The sequence below is a fragment of the Lonchura striata genome, chromosome 2 (assembly GCF_050655825.1).
Source record: "Lonchura striata isolate lonStrDom1 chromosome 2, ASM5065582v1, whole genome shotgun sequence".
In the NCBI taxonomy this organism is placed as follows: Eukaryota; Metazoa; Chordata; class Aves; order Passeriformes; family Estrildidae; genus Lonchura; species Lonchura striata.
This window is the reverse complement of record NC_140704.1, coordinates 68,284,576-68,306,095: the sequence shown is the minus strand read 5'-3', so window position 1 is coordinate 68,306,095 and position 21,520 is coordinate 68,284,576. Positions and strand designations below refer to the sequence as shown.

The 21,520-nt window shown below is 38.4% G+C and overlaps 1 protein-coding gene across 1 annotated transcript; it reads right to left on the bottom strand.

Annotated features, from left to right (window-relative positions):
- Positions 1-2,310: 2,310 nt before the first annotated feature.
- Positions 2,311-20,927, bottom strand: MCUR1 (mitochondrial calcium uniporter regulator 1). Its single transcript, XM_021553286.4, has 9 exons — positions 17,295-20,927; positions 16,177-16,287; positions 14,693-14,796; positions 12,466-12,567; positions 11,704-11,745; positions 9,980-10,051; positions 6,408-6,461; positions 5,118-5,232; positions 2,311-3,792 (listed from the first exon to the last, which is right to left on the bottom strand). Exons 1-9 carry the CDS (start codon positions 17,518-17,520, stop codon positions 3,737-3,739), a joined length of 882 nt encoding a protein of 293 aa, XP_021408961.1. The 5' UTR covers positions 17,521-20,927; the 3' UTR covers positions 2,311-3,736.
- Positions 20,928-21,520: the final 593 nt, after the last annotated feature.

Below are 21,520 nucleotides of genomic sequence, written 5' to 3'. Positions count from 1 at the left end.
ACACCCCAACACCCAACAACAAACATATAAGCAAACACCCCTTTAAATTCAAGATCTATATAAATAAAGGAAAAACAATTTAAAAGAAAACATTACTATTTGAAACTAATAATTTTCAATTATATTAAAACATTAAAAATTAATTTTACTGTGTACTTATTTCTTGAAAATAGACTTCAAATGGAAGTTTTGTAAAACAGTAAATTGTCTTGCAGAGTTCTGGTAATTTTTAGAAATAATAATAAAGGTAGTTTACTTGATTCCTGCAAACTCAATGGGGAGATGCAAAACTAAGTCCTGCTCACATCTTGCAGTAGTTCAAGAGAGTTACATGAATTTACCTAACTCTGCAGATTTAAAAAACCCCCAAACCACATGAAAAACTTCACCAGTTTTCCTGTGCAAGGTCTGCAGGTGGTAGCAAGATTAAGAGAAGAAAAGTCCACTAAAGCAGTATGATTCAAAACATCTTGAAGACACTGTTAATAGCTGCTTGGAGATAGGATTTCACCATTTTTGGAAAGGTCATTTAAGTGAACATTCACAACTAGGAGAAGTGTTATTCTAGTAAACCAAAACATTTGTGGTTAGTAAAATTGAAGCAGATTTTGTATCTATGTTAAAAATATGTTTCCATTTGTCATCTTGTGGTTATAAGTACAACTCTACAACATTCTGGGAAATGAATGATGCAAGCAAAACTTCCAATAGAGAAGGGGATAGACTGCATGGGATTTAACAGTAAAAAAATACTTGAAGCAAACAATTTGTCTAATAAATACCAGTGAAAGGGAGACTGCCCCCTTGCAGATTTTTACTGAAAAGAAGACGGAAAGCAAAATAGACAAACTCAGGATACTCCCAGTAATATATCGCAAGTAAACAGAGTTTTGTAAGAACTCTGGATCTCAATTTGTTCTGCAAAAAACAAAGAAGTATTGGTGCAACTTATGCTTTCCACCAAATGGAATAATTCTCAATTTCCTTCTCCAGAAAAAAACTCTTTAAGAACATCCTGTCTTTGCTATGTAAATGGGGAAAGTGATAAGAAAAACTCACAACTAGTGTTCATATAGACAGACCCTTACTCCTACACGCTCACAATAGAAATGGACTTATCTTGAAAGCAAATTAGGACTGGAGCTCAGCTTCAGCTTGCATATTGACTTAAAGAGGGAGCATGAGAGATCTAACATTTCTGGATTTTTTTTTCTTTTATTATTTTTTATTTAGTTTTATGCCAGGCAGGAAATGAACAGGTACATGACATCAGTTCCGCTGGTTAGAGCATGGTGATAAGAATGCCAAGGTTGTGGGTTTGATCCCCATCCAGGCCATTCACCTAAGAGTTTACTTGATGATCCTTGTGGGTCCCTTACAACTGCAAATATTCTGTGATTTCTGAATCAATGGGGAGCTACTGCAGGTTTTCACAGCTGAAGTGGCCCTTCGGTAAAACAGTATTATTTATTTTTCACTTGTATATTTTGACAGAGTTCTGAAAATTAAAAATCAAAGCAGAAAAATATCTCTGTACATTTAGAATTGCTCATGATTCCAATTAGACATAACATACAGTATATCCAGAGTCTTACAGAAACAAATTTGGAGAATGCACACAGACTGGGAATAAAAAGTTTTTACACAACCCTTGAATGCTTTATGGACTAGGAGATAACAATTATGTTCTATTTATAGTGTATTTTTCCTGAATGACACATTGACTTTATTCCTTGCTCAAACACCAAGAAGTGCTAGTTTGCTGACACTTTGGTAATTCCAAGATGCTGGTGCTCTATAATCTTTCACTACCTCCTTCTACCTGCCCTAAATAGAAATTTATTTCCACAGAATCTGTTTTTAGCAGGATAGACCCCATGTTTAAAATTAGTTTTAAACACTTATTTTAGCAACTATTTGTCAGATGCACAAGCCTGCAGGCCAACATGTACTGATTTCATGGACATATATAGAACCATCTGCCTTGGGAAGATAAGATCAAGAGCAAAGACATTCTAAAAACTGAATTATTGCTTGTCTAATTTGAGGCGTCAAATCCTGTAACTTAGTATAAAAAATAATTTTTTAAACAAAAAAAGTGAAGTCCTTGAGTATAAATTCATTAATTTAGAGGGGCTTTTAAGTTAGTCTACAATAATAATTTTCCTTATGTTATTTCTCTTCAGTGTCTTGGAGGGGCTGTTGACTTTGCAAATTCTTAGTTTAAAAGACTTGCTGTGAGCAGTGACTTACCTTCAAAAAAACCCTTTTCAAACCAAAAAGTTGTTTTTATAATGAAAACACATAATATTCTATGAAATATTCAAAATTCTTTATTTCAGGCCAGTATAGTATTGTTACAGGCATCCATCTCTTCCTCTGAACTGGCACACAATCAAAGTTGGCACTTCCAATCACAAAAATGTTAAATGGTTATTACAGTACAGGCACAAAGTAGCCAAAAAGCTTTACTTTCATTAAGCAAAGCCCCTGTTGTGCTCTAACAGCATTTATCACCAGTGTATAAACCAAGCTCCCCTCCTAAGAGCAAGCTGGAAAAGGAAATTTCCCTTAAGCGAAGAACACAGATGGCAGCTCTGCTACTAAAATAGTAATTTCATCAGTGGAAGAATGACAGATACCTGGATACACTGGACATCTTTCTTCACTGCTTTCAGTGGCACTTCCTGATTCACATGAGTTAAAATCTTTACAGTTGTCCACTACTGTTTCAATTATTATCATCACTGTCAGAGTTCCACATTTAAAAAATCAACATAATTTCTTAAGAAATGAAACAATAAAAGCCCCAAAGACTGTTGGTACTGCAGTTCTCTTGCTTAAGAGCCTGCTTCATAACCACCATTTAAAATCTCTTTCCTTTCTAGAAGCATCAATTCCCTTTCATCAAGAAGGCAGCACCTGAGGCAATTTGTATCACCCAACAACAAATTAATGCGACCAGGGTATGTTACTGCATTCCCAACTTCCAGTTACAGTGGTAAGGTAAGCAATTAGCATATGGAATGAGTATTAGATACTTACGTCTACCAAAGGCAAGTTAGTCACAAAAATCTCTACAAATACCTTAGAAACAAAACAAGCAGCAAAAACTGCTATCTTTACACAGGACTCATGTTCATGAACACAACTGACTGGGCAGCCATCTGGGAAAAAAAAAGCTGATAGCTATGTTACAAAAATAGCCAAACAAATATTTGCTCATAGTAACAACAGTAAGAACAAGTGTTAGAGGGAGGGAAGTGAGCATGATTCAGTTAGCACAAACTCCACTAATACAAGAGTGCCTCCAAGCCACAGAACACGTAGCTTCAGTTTTACACTAATAACAAATACTTCTGGCCAACACATGCAACTGAGTCTGGACACTGTGTCTAAGCAGGCAATGGAATATAATTCCATTGATTTTCTCTACAGCATGCAGGCCCACTCCATTGTCAGGAATGCCAGTCTTTGCCTACACAGAGGCAGCAGCAGGTGCCCTGCAGCTCAGAACAGAGGGAAATGGCAGAAGTGCTTCCATCAGAGGTAAGGTTCAATGCTGGCATGGTATGTGCACAGTTGTTTTTAGGCACGTCTTTGGTTACATTCTCAACACAGTCTGCTTTATAAAATAATAAATAAAAGAGTCAAGATTTGGTTAAAAATTCAGGTAAAGATTAAAAACTTGTTTTCAGAATCTCAGGCAAAGAAGTCCCTTTAAATTCGTGATTTGTTATATCCATAAACGATAAAATCCCAGTGCTACAGTAAGGCATGTAAATACTGAACCTGAAAGAAAATAAAGATGGAAGGAAAATGGCATTAATATTGACATTAAATAACATTAAATCAGTATCTCTCAAACATTTCTTCAGAAAACTATGTGATACATATTGCTACAATACTAAAAGTTCAATGACTTCCCCACCCCCATGTGAGAGATTAAGTTTTTCATTTACAACAAACCATTTCAAGGTAGGAAGAATATAAAAATGACAAATAAAAAGGAGAGGAAAAGAAATGCTGGAACACTATCAAAAGGCTGAAAGAAACCCTTACTTGCTTACCATTCCAAAAAGTTCAATATAGCAAGTTACAGATGTTATATAAGTTACAGATGTAAAACAAATAAATAAATAATGGGATTAATAAAACACAGACAAGTATTTAGCAAACAAATGAACAAAACTCATTTTTAATGAGGCTTATCAGTTTTATGTTTTAAACATTTCTACTGAAATGAAATCAAATTTTTATTTCAAGACATAAACACAAAATATTTTTGCCTTTGTTTGCAACAGGAACCCTTCAAACACAATACAAATTATTTTAATTTTTTTTTCTTCCATATAGAGTTCAACGTGTTTTTGAGTAGGAAAGGTAAGGAAAAGAATTTCCTCTCGTTTTAATAAACCACCTTTTATTTTTCATTTTATTGGTTGTCTCTAAGTGATATGTCTGAAATACAGTACTATTTGGCTTATGTGACTGTACTTTTGACAAAACCCACTGTGAAAAAATAATCAGAAAATGTAAATCAGAATAATTTTATACTGCAAACCTCATTACATTGTACTGCACACTCAGTAGTAAAATGTCAAAATATTAAGGTTACCTAGAGCAATAATGTAGGCACACATATATAGTATTTTCTCCAGGCATTTGTGTAAATGTGCAAGTTTAAAGAAAATGTGGCCTTGAACAGTCAGAAAAACTGAAATGTCCTTTTTGCACATAGATCTCCAGACAGATGAAGGAATCCTAGTAATGCATGCAGCAGACTGCTTAGTCAGGCACAGAACTTTTTGGTCCTAGTTAACAGGCAGTCTTAGATTTCTTACACATATTATTATTAATAGTATAAAGAAGGAAAAAACCTGAAAAAAGCCCATGCAAAATAAAGTTGTGAATCACAGAAAACTTCTTCTGAATTAGGTACAGAAATAAGGCTGCTAATCTTGCCTATTTCAAGTTTGGTGTTTTTTTTTTTTTTTTTTTTTTTTTTTTTTTTTTTTTTAATAAGGGCCTTTATAAATACAGCCAATTGAGAGTCTGCCAAACATTTAACAATGTTTGGCAGTTTCACCATCAGAGACAACCACCAGATTCCTTACCTGCTAAGTATTTAATATTATCAAGCTTGTGTGATTCGAGCATTGTTTTCAGATCTGCAACTTCTGTGTCTATTTTTCTGTCTGTTTGGGTCAGAGCTCGGTCTTGCTGTGCATGCTAGAAAGCAAAGCAACAAAATGACACAATTTGAACACTTCCTAGTTTATTTAGAAATTTAACCCATCCCTTCAAGTTGTAGTTTTGCTTCCTCTTTAAATACATGTTTATTTGCATTCTTACAGAAGTTACAGAATATTCTGAGTTGGAAGGGATTTACAAGGATCCTAAGTCCAACTCTGCAGTGAATGGCCTGAACAAGGATGGAGTCCACAACCTCAGCGTTATTAGCATTATGCTCTAAGCAACTGAGCTAATACAGATCTTGTGCAAAGACAAGTTCCTTCTTAGCTGATTGTATCCAAGGAACTGAATAATTTGGTGAACTCAGGAAATTTATGTGATTACATGCTCCTTAAAAAGTCATCTAGAAACTGGCAGAACTGGATGCCTTCTTATCTCAATCTAACGGCATAAACATTAACTTCAATCTGTCATTCAGCCCACTGACTAAAGTCACTGCTCAATTGTAAGAGCTACTGAGAAGCCTAAGAGCCTCTCTTGACAAAGTCATACTGGAGCAGAGAGATTTATGGATCATAAGAAAAATTGAGAATTGGTCTTGTGCTGTAGAAAAGCATGTCTTTGTCTTGCAATGAGTTGTGACACAAAATCAACCACAAATTCAGAATTTGATTATGACAGAAGACAGGACTTCTGCTGAAAAATATGGGACAAAATGATTACTCAGAAGAGACTGAAAAATCAAACTTGTAAACTAAAAACAACAGCTGCTGAGCTGCTGATAGTTTCAAATAAGCACTACTGAAACATTGTGAATCAATGATTTACTGCTAGATGACTTCCTAAGGAAAATTCAGGAAACAAAGAGAAGTAGTAGTGCTTGGTTAAAAACCTCCTCTAAAACAAAGGCAAATCAGTCTAGCCACCGAGTTTCTCTCTATAAACGCAGGGGAAACAATTAATTTCACATTGTGAGTGGAATTTCATCTACAGAAAATACTACATACATGAGGTTTCAAAACAAAGTGACTACTGAACAGCTCATATATACATGCAGAGAGTCTAATAATATATATATATATGAAGGTCTTTTTATTCTGTTGACACTTAAGTGTTTACATAAGGCCATAACCAGGTCCAAAAAGGATACAAGGTCTATAACACAAGTACAAAAAGATTCACTGTGTAATAATCAGCTACTAAGTTCTTACCAATTCCACTATTTCTGTCCTCATTTCAAGTAGTTTTCTTTCATTAAGTGAATACTAGAAGGAGAAGAAAAAAGTTGAACATAATACTGTCTTTAAACTGTTTTTCTTTTTTTCCACACTTAAAAGCATGTTTCATTGTTTCCAAATTACATAGAACATATAATCTGGACAAGATTGTTGTCTGACAGCACTTAGGAGACAGAATTGTAGGGCACCTGCTGTCCTTTCGAAAAGCACACTTCAAAAATGTGAAGTGCAACAAGTTCTTCAGACACTCATCTTCCACAAAATCTGCATATATTAGTAAGCAGCTGGAAGAGAGGCTGTCAGATTTGCATTTCTGAAAAGCAAGGACCTATGACTCTAAACAGTAACTCTGGAACTACTCCACTGAGCATACAAGCACAATCAAGACTGAACCATCTGCTGCCTTCAGGAAGGGGAGAACACTTTGAAATCACATCAGACTCAGCTATCAACAAAATTTTAGCCAGCACTATATGCACTCACAATTTGAATTGTTCCGACCTCTGTCATTTCATGGTATATTTGTTAAAACCAGAAAATTTGTATTGCATGTGAAGCCTTTTGTTTGTGGATCATCAGAAGCTGGTGTCTTATTTTTAAGTTATGGCTATTTGGGTTAAAGGAAAAGTTAAATCCAAAATAAGGAAGCATACCTTTAAAGCAATACCTTTCTGACTCACAAACAAGTTGATTTACCTTGACACTTATAATGGTTCCTGCCCCACTACTGGAGCAATTAAATTATTTATAGACAACTGATAAAGCAACAGTTTCCAGTGAAGAGTACTAAGGTCATCAGGCACCCATCTCAGAATCCTGAGTTAAACAGCAATAACCTTATCTATTGACATTCCCACGTGGAAAGTCACCTTATTTTTCCTTCACTTTGGAAGCTTATTTAATTTTAACGTTAAAATCGGATTAATCTACATAAATGCTTCAGCACTGAAAAGCATTCCTTAAAGATCTAGAGTTCAGTTTGGACTTTTGACTGATCTCAAGTTGAAGTTAAAAGACAGCAGGCTGCTAAAAATGTAGAAAATTACAAAAAGACAAATAACAGCATGTCTACAATTAATGGAGTCACTAGATTCTGCAAAATGAAGACAGGCATAGAAAAAGAAATTCAGACTTTTTATGTAAATCCCCATTTTTGAAAGTGTCAAAATGGCAGAATGTTTATAAAATAATCTAAAAAAAATTATGTTATGGTAGAAATGCAAGAATTGGACCTCACATTGAGGAACTGATCACTATCAAAAGAACCGTGAGAAGTAAAATAATTTTACGGACTGAAATAGTTCATCTGTTTAAATAGATGCAGTTAGCCAAATACACATCTTCTGAATGATTCATATTCTACAAGCTTCTTTCTGGATGCTTCTTTAAGTTTTGCTTTGTGTTTAGAACTCTCTGTCAGACTCAAGGATTTTACTCTTAGGTGTAAGACAGTGAAATTTGGCTTTTACTGCACGCCATTACACATCTGTATCAACATAAACACAGTGCATAAAAAAAAAAAAAAAAGAAAGGACAAAGCTAAACCTCCTGCTCTGAAATTCAACAGGGAGATTTCCCCTTAAGTCTACATTTTTCACAGTGCAGGAAAAATTCGATTTTGTCAGATACATGTTGAGGTTTTTAACAGCAAGTTTAGAGGCATTGTAATGCATGAACACATGAATATATACAAGTTTTTGTACTGTACTTCAAGTTTTTAAATCACATCTGTACACTGAAGATATAAATCACAACATAAAGAGATATGCACTAAGCATTGTAGGATTCTCTGAGAATTAAAGCAGAAGAGACTACAAAATAATAAACTATAAATAAATAAAAGATAAAGCATTTATCTAGAATTTGAAACATTAAACACTGCCAACATCAGTGTAGGCAAACTAAGAAATTCTCTTTCAGCAGTTACGCCACAGAAAACGGAAGGATAAGAACATTTTACTTACTGCTTCAAGTTAAAACAATTGAAATTTCTATTTCTCTTCTAAAAACTTAATAAGAATGAAAAATGCACAGTAACCTTCAATTATCCTTTTTTCTTTTTTCTCAGAAAGCTAGATATTCACTCCTTAGTCACATTACAATTGAAGTAAATATAACAATGATGATGTGCCTACTATAGACAATACTGGAATACATCTTCCCCCCAACCCAGCATATGTGCTACAATCTGCTTCCCATTCAGCTGCCTTTTTCCTCTTCTGTTCATGCATTGCAGAGCTGGCAATTAAATGGTAGGATGGGGGAAGTAAAAAAAAAAAAAAAAAAAAAAAGAGAGCAGTTTCCATAGAAACTATGAAATTATAGTTGCACAACAGACTACAAAGTTGGTCAATGTTTTTAGGAAAAAGTTGACATGAAAAAGTTTGCCTTTCCTGGGGGCAAAATAAAGTAAGGTTCTACACAAAAGACCAAAGTCCAGATTCCATGATCCTACGTTAATATACAAGAAAATATTGCTCCCTAATTTATCACTGCTGCAGTAGTTTCGTATAAGTTTTGTGAGCCCAAATTATTGCAAAGCTTATCATATACACAATGACTACATTTCATATGATGTTTTTTTAAAACATTAGCATGAACTATTAAACTCTAAACAAGAAGTCTACCTGCTCAAATTGTACTTTATTCATGCACTTACCATGGGCTAACAGAATTTTAGTCATTATATTGAGTCACCAACAAAGCTGTTACCTAAACTAATCACTCACTACTTCAAGGGGCACACACAGAAAACAAATGGTATCTACTTGAACAGTTCTTATTGCCTAGATTGAAGATAAGTATTATTTTTATAACACAACTAGGAATAAGGACTGAGAAATAAACAATAAAAATTTAGAAAAAGACATTAAAAGATCCTTCCATTTAGAAGATGCCACTTCATTGAGATCCTAAAAGCTATTAAAAAAAAGAATTTATGAGAACAGAATTCTAGAGTGCTATGCATAATTCAAGAACTCATTACTCTTCTAATTTTACATCTACATTACCCTAATTTAAGATTACATCAATTCAGATCTACTAGGTATTTCAAAGCTCAAAAGCCATATGAACCAGGATAACCTACAATAAAAAAAAAAAAAAAAAAAATTTACAACTAGTTCCAAAATAGGTATTTTCTGACAAACTAGATACAGGGAAATGAAACATCTCCAATGATGACTCAAGAAAATGTGTAAGTAATAGTAAGTGTGTAAATAGAGAAAGAGATATAAAATAGAAATCCCTCTAGGCAGCTAGTCAGCATATTAGATTAAATATCTAATATTTACTTGTATTGTGTTATAATTTAATTGTAATGTGTTAATCCTGATATTAAAACAAGATCAAAACAGGTAAGACATACAGACCCAAACATGGGACCTTACATATAGCAGCATAAGGATGAGCAACTTGGATTAATACCATCTTGAAGCTGAGTGATACCATAGGTTAGTAGGAAAAATGCTCTTTGGTGCGATGGTCTTACCCAAATTTGGAGATTTATCAGTGTTGAGATGTTTCTAGAAGTAATTAAAACTTACCAGTTCTTTTACTCTACTCTTCTCCAGGTTTAGATTTAACTTGTTATCTGCACGAACTTTGGTAATTTCATCCTAATGGGAAAAATTGATAAACAGTAAGCAAGATTTTCTGTTTTATCATAAGCAGAAAGAATTGGGCAAATATAAAAATAAAGATTAAATGTATCTCATGAATATGAGCTTCTCTTCAATTAATGTATGTAATTTTCAGAAGCATTAAATACTTATATTCTTCACCTGGGAAGTATGACATTCTGTAGTACAAATTCGATCTCAAAATCAAAAACTAAAAATTACTTTTAACCCTGAGAACAGCACTTAACTGAGAGCACATCCTTCTATAAATGCAGAGATCGTTTCCTATATCCTGCAACTCTCTCTAGTATCTAGAAGCCCATGTCTGGCTACACCTGTAAGTTGGATTTCTTCCATGAAGCAATCTTGATGCTCAAAATAATGTTCAAAGCAGTTTCTCGCCTTCCAGTGTAAAAGAAAATCTGTTTCTAAAGACTGCATCTTGGATTTTCAGAAAAAGCTATAGACATTTGAAAAGTCAGGAAATGTTTACTCCATTTTTAAACACCTAACTTTTTAAAACTACTATTAAGTTGTACACTTGCATTTGACTTTATCAATAACTGTGAGTCCTGCTTTTCCTGGTGACAGCTACCATTTTAATGTAACCTCCTGGCAGGAATTCCAGGCAGCTGACAGTTTGTCATGTGGCAAACTGCTGATCAGATGAATATGTGGGAGAAACAAAAGATTGCTGATGTTCTGAGATATTCTACTGCTAGAATCAAGTAAGCATTTCTCAAGTAGGCCAATGTGAACTCATTAGATTAGCACTAACAATAATTAAATTTCTGTGTTAGTTGTCCTTTCAACAGAATACATCACAGTTTAATAAATCAAAAAATAGAAAATTTCCTTGAAGTTTTACATTGTGTCTTTTTGTATGAGTCAGTATATAACAACATGCCCTTGTGAGAATTGAACTTACAGTTAAAAGTAAAATATAAAGACATCTAGATTTTAAGAAAAGATGACTCAGATCCTTGATGCTCTACCAGTGGATTACACTAACTCATTTACATACATGCAACTAAATCCATAAAATAAGTTACAATTCAAAAATTAGATGCCAAATGTATTTTAAAACAGAGTAAGCTTTCTACACAACCTGTTTTCTTGCAATGGTCATTTGCTCCCAAACAAACAAATGGGACCAAACATAATGGTCCCAAACTTTGTGGCCTAAAAAAGACATTAAAATTCTGGACAGGTAACAGGAAAGTTTTCAGAGAAAAAAAGAAACAAAAAAACCACCAAACCAGACAATCAAAACCTCCACGATTAGTAAGTACTGTGATTTTAAATGTATGCTGCATCTTTAATGTACAGGCAGCCCTAATTGCAGAACTTCACTCAGCCTTAACCATAGCAGCTACTTTCTGAATCAGAATTAAAGACATAAAAATATCTTCAGTTATATTTTGGTTCATCTCTTGTACTAGTCACAGTTTCCTGTCTCCATAAATGAGGTTTGCATGAAAGTGCCATTGCTGCAGACCACAGTGTACTGTCAACAGCAATTTCAGTATCACATGTATTGTAACAATTAAACACAGCTTAGAAAATAAAATTCTGAAAGTAGCATTTCTTATTTTTTCCAGCTAATTAGACAGGTGTTAATGTTTAATTATATTGATAAGGTATCTTACTGTGACTTGCTTCTTTATCTGTTGGAGTTCAAGTTTTATTTTCTGTGAAAGTACAAAAAAAATTTTAGACTTTATTACTATATATAAAACCACATGATCTAGAAATCTACTGAATTTGCATAATCAGTAACAGTGACTATAATCCATAATATGAAAAGGCAGTCAAACCAAGTAGTATTCTATGTCCTCAGTATGTGTATAGATGAATACACATGGGTTTTACTCAGTACTGTGCCCTCCCAAACAACAGCACAAGGCAGAAATCAGCAGTGTCCCACTGGTGGCTGTCCAAACACAGCCCAGAAGGCCCCTGGCTGCTTTTGCCATAAGGGCTCATTACAGGCTCATGATCCACCTGGTGCTCCACCAGGTCTTCCCTGCCAAGCTGCTTTCCATTTGGTCACCCTCAGCCTGTCTTGGTGCTGGGGGTATTCCCCAGGGGCACAACTGGACATTTCCATTTGCTCAACTTCATGCCATTCCTGTCATCCCATTTCCCAGCTTGTTGATATCCCTATGAATGGCAGCACAACTGTCTGGTGTATCAGCAGCAGCTCCCAGTTTTGGATCATCTGCAGACTTGCTGAAGGTGCCCTCTGCTCTGTTCCATCAACAAGGTCATTAAGGAAGGTGCCAAACCATCCCAGCCCCAGTCATCTCCTTCAGTACAAGATGCTTTTCTACATAATTATTTAAAAAAAAAAAACAACAAAAAAAACCCGCAAGTTCTAGAGTAGAACTTTCCAAGACAGTAATTTTTACCTCATTTTCTGAACGGAGTGCTGAAAATTCACTTTTTTCCAAAATAATCATGTCCTTTTTCACACCAGCAATATGGGACATTACTTGCTGAAGTGCAATTTCCTTTAAAAGAAGGAAGAAGAACCTCAGAATATATCACAACTATAATGCTTTTCTTCATATGTGCCTATAAATAAGAAAGAATATTTTGGTACCCTGAAATTTTTAATTCAGCAATTTCAGGTTGATTATTCAAGTTTCAGAAACCAAGACAGAGTGACAGTGACAAAATAAGCAAGTTAGGCTCAAATGCTGGTAATGTATGACAAAATTGGCAGTGCTAATACAGATCAGAATAATTCAATTATCAGCCTAGGAAACATTTGCTTCCAAGTAATCAAATTCTTAAGCTAGCAAAGGCATTAGGGAGAGCTGCCTCTGAGCCAAATGAGGAAAGCTGGCCTTCAGACCAAAATTCCTTAGTGCAACCATACTTTTCTGTAGTTACCTCCTTTTTGGCCTCTCCCTGCAAGGATGTCTGCGCCTCACTGCTCAGAATCACAAACTGATGCTTTGAATTGCTCTTCTCAGTCCATTACACTGAACTGACAGAAGACAAACAAGAATTCTCTGCAACTTTCAAAGAAGGAAGTCTGTAGGCATTGTTCTAAGTCCTACACTACCCACACATGCAAGTATGAACTGCCTTCTCTACTAGATATCTTCTTAATAAGTAGTCCCTTGCTTTTGGTTCTCAACTAAGACCCTACAGATCTGACACAGTACTCTTAACTTCACTTTTGTCACAAAATGCAATTCTACCTTGCAGCATTTCATTTCTAAGTAGCATCTAAAGATGCCTCTCCAGGCTACCTGACCACAAGACTGAAAAAAATGGGTCGGTGTTCTGGACATATTACAAAAAGTCTACAGAAAGAGTACTGCATGGACACCTCTTTTCTTACTCCTCAGTGTCTCCAGATTGTTCTTGTTCTCTCTTCTCCTCAGTGGACTCAGCAAACAGAGACCAGAATCTTCCATATTCTTTGTCTTCTTCATGCCTATACATACACACACATGTAAATCTGTTTTTCCCTAAGGTTTTATCTAACCAAGGTAATACTTTGATAATAGCTCATCCACAATATTCCAAATATTTCTTTGAATTCATTGTTCTCTTTCTGAAGCCTTTGTGCTATCAAACACTATACGGAAGTACAAATTTACCATGTGGCCCAGTGTTAATGGCACACACACTTCCCGAGCTGCTATACAAACCTACACATTGCATCTCAATGGCAGAAAGTCACTTGAGTGTCAAATCTAACAGGCTCAGAAAATATCTACCCATCAGTAGTAACATTATATTCAACACACAACAACTTTCATTCAAAAAAGCTAGGCACAGAAGGAGGCTGAGACTGCTTGTTGTAAAATACAACTAACCATGGGAGACAAGGACCGTTTAATGTGGCTTTCCCTGAGTGACTATGGAACAAATTCAGCACAAGAGGAGGACTGTAGGTTTGCCTACAATCTGAAAGCTAGGAAGATTGGCTTGATACCTCCCTACATGGAAAGTGTCACAAAATCCACTTTTGCAGTATCCCACTTTTTAATGAGACACTCTTCTGCCAAGACTGCTACACACCAGGGACAGCAGGTGCTGTTTTCTAATGTCTCAAGACAACAGCCTGGCTACAATGAAGCAAATTGCAGCTTGTGCTCGGGAGGTGACCTGGGGCTGTGAATCCCAGGCTCACAGAGCAGCCCCAGGGGTCTGTATTTCGGCTCAATTCTAGTATAACATAAATGTCATTGTGAGACACAGAGGTAAATAAAATGTACCACATAACAGGGTGGTAAAAAACCGAAGGGATCTGTAATTCCTTGTTACAAATCTACAAAAGAATACATGTAGAAATTCAAATCCATGCATTGAATACCTCTAAGCCTTCGCAGTAACTCTGTGTCATGTTACTGTAAGGTTGAAACTAAAAAACTACTTGTGGTTTGCACACTAACCCACAGTACTAAAATCTCAAGGTCCATCACTACACCGTGGTAACTATCTATTTGATAAACTCAAGACAAAATGAACCAGTCAACAGATATAGCGGAGTGTTTGCTCTTCACCTTCAAACTTTTAAAATGCAGTGTATAACAGTAATAAATAGCAATACGCATTTCATTAGCAGGCATACAAGGCTTTAATTTACTTTAACCCCACCACTGCCTCTGATCTAACCTGCTGTACTTTGGTGACCATGTCCTTGTAAATCATATCCAGGTTGCTGTCCATGATTTTCACTAGTGCAGATACAATGACCTCCGACTGCTGAGTAGTGAACCCTAAGTGAAACAAAGGGCAACAGTCAGAGAGAGATCAAAATCCGGACAGTTTACAGAAATGCCACTTGCTGATAGTCAGCAACAAATGTCAGTTATGAAAGATAATAAAACATAGAATTCTTGATCCAGCACTAACAAAAGAAAACAGTCAATACCTCCAAGTTTCCCCACCCCAAAACTATGTCTGTGACATAAGATGACTGCTTCCATAGTACAGCACTATTAGACTACCAGGAGGATAAACAGGGAGTTTTCCAGAGTTATTGTGGCATGTCACCTCTCACATGTGGTTACTTCCATGATCAAGCAGGAATTCTGACTTTGAAAAGCAGATATTTCATTACACTATAAAACTTCAGTGCCACTGAACATACAAAAGTCGACAACAGCCAACTGTCCTGATTTTAGGTCTACCAGCTTCTGAGTGCCTATTAGAAACTTTTTGAACTGAATATATTGGAAACTATACAAAACATTGTCCCTAAAAATACCTTCATCTTCTCCACCCTCAAAGTGTAGGGGTAAAAATGTCAGGAATAAGAGTTAATCATTATGAAAAGAAACACTTGTTCAGCATCAGCAAGCACAGCTGAGAGCAAGTCACTTTCAGTAACTGAGCTGATATAAAAGTTTACTATCCCTAAAAGGCTCCCTCTCCCTGACAATCTGGCCTGTGCTCACTCAACTGATCCAGCAGCTCATTAAACTAGTATCTCAAAATACCAAACAAGAAAAAGAGCTGGAGAGTTTTCCTGAGAAGTTCCTGGCCCACGGAAAAAGAAGAAACCACCTGGCAGGGAAAAGGTATTAGAACCTCTCCATTTTAGGAATGGAGAATTGTTACAAGTCACTTCAGCTGTACTGAGCTTCACCTTAGGGTACCTCTCCCTCCTCAGCACTGAATTCAAAATAATCTTATTCCCTTATCTATATTTTAGCATAATACTATTTTTAGAGTATTCTGTGCTCTATTTGAAAAGCTGCACTGTACAAAGTAGTCCATATTCCATCCAGTTGTAACACACTGGTGCATATTCAAGGTGTAATAGACTAAATATGAAGGAATCCAATTAAAACATTTTAAACCACTGCCTTGAAAACTCTGGGGTTCTTTGCTCTCATTTCTTAAAATTTCATTTTTTCTTAGCATTTTTAAGTATCAACAGGGTAAAAATTATTCCAAATAAAATGATATATGCTGTTTCCTTTTGGAAGCCCAAGAAAACCCCTTATGTCCCTACCTAGTATATTGATAAGCCTCCAAGATTCCATAAAAATCAAGGTGTAACACTGCATGTCAAGGAAAAGTAACAAACTTTGTAAACTAAAAAAAAATTTATAAAAGCCATTAAAAACAGCTACTTGTTTGAAATAAATTACCTTTTTCTTCCAAGAGGCATACCAGCGCATGAGTGTCAAAATAAAGCCTCCTATTTCCCAGTAAGGAAACATTCTCTTTGCTTTGTAAAGATGACACAGAGATGCTCACATCTGGGGGGAAAAAAAGTTATTTCTTAAGAAAGAATATTTTATCAATATGCTTGCTTTCCAGGAGTTTCCTTACTACCTGGAATGTTTTTCACATGCCAAAACAGTTTGTGTTGAGATTACCACAGCTTGTTTGAAAGTGAAAAGACATCTGATCAGTAAGTTCTATGTGCAAGAGCTGGAAAACAGGACGCCATGTTATGTTCCCCTTACAAGAGCTCTCCAGCTTTCCAATGTTCCGGAAAAAATCCCTCCAGTTGACAGGGTCCTGCATCTGCTCTTTTACCAGAATCACCTCAGCAGGTGGGACCTGTGAGCACTTCAAAGCTGGAGGGCTAAGTCCACACACTCTGTCCCTTCTTTGTTAAAGAAGTGAACTTTTATCACTTGCCATTTAGGAAAAAAAAGCAATTACTCACAATTTGCCACTTAGTGTTTTTGCAGAAAATACTTTCAACAGTGAAAGCCAATCTAAGACATTGCAGTCGTTTCCATTGGGATGTGTAGTGTATAAACCACCCTGACAGAATGAACGCGAGGTGGGGCATGAGCTGCCAGGAGGTAGAGTATAAAATCAGTCAGGTTGGAAAAGACCTTTGCGACCATCGAGTCCAACCTGTGAGCGAGCAGCCCGCTGTGAACCACACCAGGGCACCGAGTGCCACGTCCTTGGGCACCCTGGGCACCGTGACTCCAGCACCTCCCTGGGCGGCCCAGTCCATAGTCCGCTCGCCTTTTCTGTGCAGAAATTCTTCCAAATGTCCAACCCAAACCTCCCCGGCACAGCTTGAGGCCACGTCCCCCTGTCCTGTCGCTGGGTGTCTCAGCGAAGAGACCGACTTGCCCTTGGCTCCACCCGCGTTCCGAGTATGCAGAGAGCGATACGGCCCCTGAGCCGCCTTTTCTCCAGGCTAAACACCGCCAGCTCCCTCACGGCCTGCGCTGCAGACCCTTCCCCAGGCCAGGTGCCCGTGTCCCTGTGCTCCCAGGCCCCCATTCCCAGGGCTCACCCCGCTCCCCGCGCTGCCGCCGGCTCCTCCCGCCGCCCCTGCCCCACGCGCCGCCGGGGCCCGGCTGCGCTGCGGGCGGGCACCGCCAGCCGCCCAGGCAGCGGCGCGCGGGCGACGCGGGCGCGCGGCCGTCCCGCTTGGCGCCGTCCGAGCCGCGGGGCCGCGGCCGCAGCAGCAGCAGCAGCGCGCGCCCCCCGCCGCTCGCGGCCGCCTGGGCCCCGGCCATGGCCGCGCCACCCGGTCCCGACGGCGGAAAAGGGGAGGGGAAGGAGGGAAACCGCTGCTGCCGCTGCTGCCGTCGCCACTATTGGGATGCCATAGCCGAGAACACGCCGCCCCGGCGGCTCACTTCCGCCACAGGCGCCGTCCCGCTTCCGCCTCCGGGACGCAGGCAAACACGGCAGGCGACGCCGCCAGCCGCGGCGATTGATTCTGCGGCTCACGGAGCGGCCGCGCCCAGAAGAGCGGCGCGGGCGGGCCGGGTTCGCGGGGCGGTGCTTGCGAGGGCGGCGCGGGCTCGGCCCGTGGAGACGGACACGCCGCCGGTCATGGAACTGTGAGATCGTGGGGTCGGCAAGGCTGGAGGAGACCTTTGAGACCATCTAGTCTGAAAGGAATGAGCGGCTTGTCTTTACAAACAAGCTGTGGATCTGCTGGTTAGTAAAGTTAGGTTCTGAGAGATAAAAGAAACAACGGGAAGGAATGAGAGATATGTCTTTGCAAACTGTAGGTCTGCTGATGAATGATTACGGAGAGATGAAAGAAACAAAGGGAAGAACCATAAATTCCATAAGGAACTCCACTAATTGGCACAAGGAAAAGACAAAGTCGGGGGGTGTTATACATTAGAAGGGTATTAGGCGTTTCAGGGAACTCTCAAGTACCTCAGCCAATGGGGAAAGAGAGAGGGAAATGCAGACGGGAAATTATGATAAAAAGGAGGCAGCGTCCTCCAAAAATTTGAAAGACTCCAGGGGAAATGCCCCATGACCTCTCCCTTTGTTCAAATAAAGTAATGGGACTCCTCTGTCTCCTTTTTGGACATAAACCTCTGGTGTTTGTGGATTACTTTTCCTGACAAGTCCTACTGTTAGTGGAGCACTGCTGCTGTAACCCCTAAATCACTAATCCAGACAAACAATTTCAGACAGAACTTGTCACTCTGCAATGGGACTGAGATTTCAGGGCTTGAAGATATTAACCAAGTAATGCCCAGAATTGGGAAACTTGGTGGGTCTGGAGCCTTAACAACTGAACAGGTACCCTAAGCACTACAGTGGGCCAGATGTGCCGTTTATTTGGTTCTGCTAAAAATGCAGGTTTCTGGGAAATACAGGAAAATGTGTTTTTTTCCTTACGTACTGTTATTAAGGCGCATTACTTAATAGTTGAGGAAATTAATAGGAGAAGAGTTTGGTTCACCCCACTGCCATTTTCTCCAGGCAGCACTTCCTTTAGAGCAAACTGATATTTTTCCTGTTAGATACAAATTCACAGAAAAAAACATGTGGCACCTTTTCTTTTTCCTACTAGAATAAATAATTACAGCACATCAGCATCAATATGGCATCATTCAGGCGTATCTATATAAATGCAAAGGTGGGTGACCCACCATGGCACATGGCAGTGTCACAGCAGCTGAGACTGCACGTACACAAGGCCAGCAGGTCTTTAGCAGCACCCCCTTCCAGCTGCTGTGGTGATAAAGAGAACTGTAGAAGCCCTTGGTGTTTTTACAAAACAAACTATAAATATTACTTCTGCGTTATCAGAGTACTTGCAGACTGCATGAACAACCATTTCTTAAACCACTTGCACTGTTGATGGTCAGGAACATCAGCGGGCCGACTCACACAGCCATGTTTGTTTTCATTGTAAGTAAAAGCAGAAATGTGCATAATAAGTTCACTGCATCTGCTTGACTGTTCCATGCACACTGCCTGGCAGTATTGTGGTATTTGTGAGTCTGCAGGCAATTGTCTTTTCATTCTATGGATGATTCAGAAACTGGTGCAGTGTATTTTCTTTGATACTTTCTTCTGGTCCCTTTCAAAGCTCTGCGCTTGTTATGGCAATTGAAAGGCAAAACTATGACTGCTGAAGTATCTTCTTTTATATCATCTGCCAGTTTGCATTCTGCAGTAGTTTTTTGTGCCTGGACATGATGGCAGATAACGGGTACAAGAAATGCTGTACAGATGGAGGCTCTGACTGCAACTGGAGCCAGCCCATTCGGGGTCAGATGCACCAACACATGCTGGCTGTCACACAGTACCGCTTTTCATCTTCTCTAATGAAAGCAAAGTCACTACCATGAGCTACAGAGATCTAGGGCAGATGACTTTGTGTCAGAGATCAACATTTTCATTTTTTCCCTTTCCACTGTCATGTCACCCAATGGATGAAGGACATGGACCTGCCTGAGTGAGTCCAGAGTAAGAACATGATCAAGAGGCTGGAGAACCTCCTCTATAGAAGAACAGACTGAAAGAATTGGGATTGTTCACCCTGAAGAAGAGAAGGCTCCAGGGAGAGCTTGTAGCACTTTCTAGTACCTAATAGGGGCCTACAAGAAAGATGGAGAGTCTCTACTTTCAAGGGCATGTAGTGGCAGGACAGGGGGGAATGACTTTAAACTTGAAAGAGAGTTGGTTTAGATTAGATATTAGTAAAAAAATATTTACTGTGATGGTGCTGAAGCACTGGGATAGGTTGGCCAGAGAAGACATGGTGCCCCATCCCTGGCAGTGCTCAAGGCCAGATTGGATGGAGCTTTGAGCAACCTGGTCTAATGGAAGATGTTCCTGCCCATGGCAAGGGGGCTGGAACCAGATGCCTTCCAGCCTTTAAGGTGCCTTCTAACTTTCCATGATTCTGTGATCTTCCAGATCCTATTTTTGACCATTTTCTCCATGTTGGAGACTGTTGTGTACTACCAGCAGATAGATTCCCTGCATTCTGGAGGCACCTTCAGCAGGCTACAGTAGCTTCAGAGTTATCTGTTTTGGTAACTGAGCACTGGGGACTAATTTCTACACGAAAAGGCAGAAATTGTGCAGTTGCAAGCCAGGAGAGTCAACAGGACAAAAAACTTTCTGCTATTTCATTATTGCTTAATGCTTGACTTTAATCTATCTATTATGCCTTGATAGCCAATAGACTCTGCTTAAAGACTATAAATTAAGCAAATGCTTAGTGTCCTGAAAACTTCATCCCTACAGGCACACAGCATTCACTGATATATGGAGTTACAACCCCCTTGGTTGTAAAAGTGAGATCTGCAGAGATAAAACAAGTGGTGAATGACCTTAGAAACTAGGGTAACAGAAATGGCAAAGTAATGCAAAGTGCAAAATAAGCACTAATTACAACATCTTCTGTACTTCTAGGTGAAAACTGAAGGAGAGTAAAGTGAGCTCTGGGACTTAGTTGACCCACCAATGTGCTATGGCTTCAAGGAAAGCAAATGTAACCCCAAGGTATATCAGGTTGGATATTTTCAGTGGTTCATATGGGAAGATTCATTGACTCTTGAGTATAATGTAATTTCAAGTATGAAATACAGTTCTGGTAACTTCAGTAAAAATTAATCCAGTTGAAACTGAGACCCTTATATAAAGAGGATAATTAAGGAGAGCAAAGCATCCTTTCAGTCACAGGTGATTAAAAGAAACTGGCTTGTTTGACTAAGCAAAACAAAGCTTGAGAGAGGTTCTTGTTTGCATCTGTAAGCAAAATGGATGAGTAAAGGTAAAAAAAAAGAAAAAAGAACTATTGTTTATTTGAAAGAACATTACTGGTAAAAGAACATTTGGTATAAAGTGGCTGTAAATAAATGTAGATTGGAAATTAATGGGTTTTTGTTCAACAATACAGCTTGTGAAAAGCTTCTCCACAGGAACTGGGAGGGATCAAAAACTGAAATCAGTTCTTAGTTAAATGTTCTTTGCTTGCGAAGGGCATTTTACAATACAGTTCCCTATAAAAACAAGGGACTGGTTCCTGTGCCCTTGCATTAATTCTCTGCTATTGAGGTTCTTCACTTTGCGCCTCAAGCATCTGGGACTAGCCACTTTCAGAGACAGACTAATGAGCTGAAAGTACCACAAGTGAAATCCAAAATAGCCTTAACTAGTACTGTTACTTACTTAAAATATTTTAACACAGTAATTGTATAGAATTCAGGCGGATTAACAGCTGCCAGGGGTGATGAATGCCTCAAACTG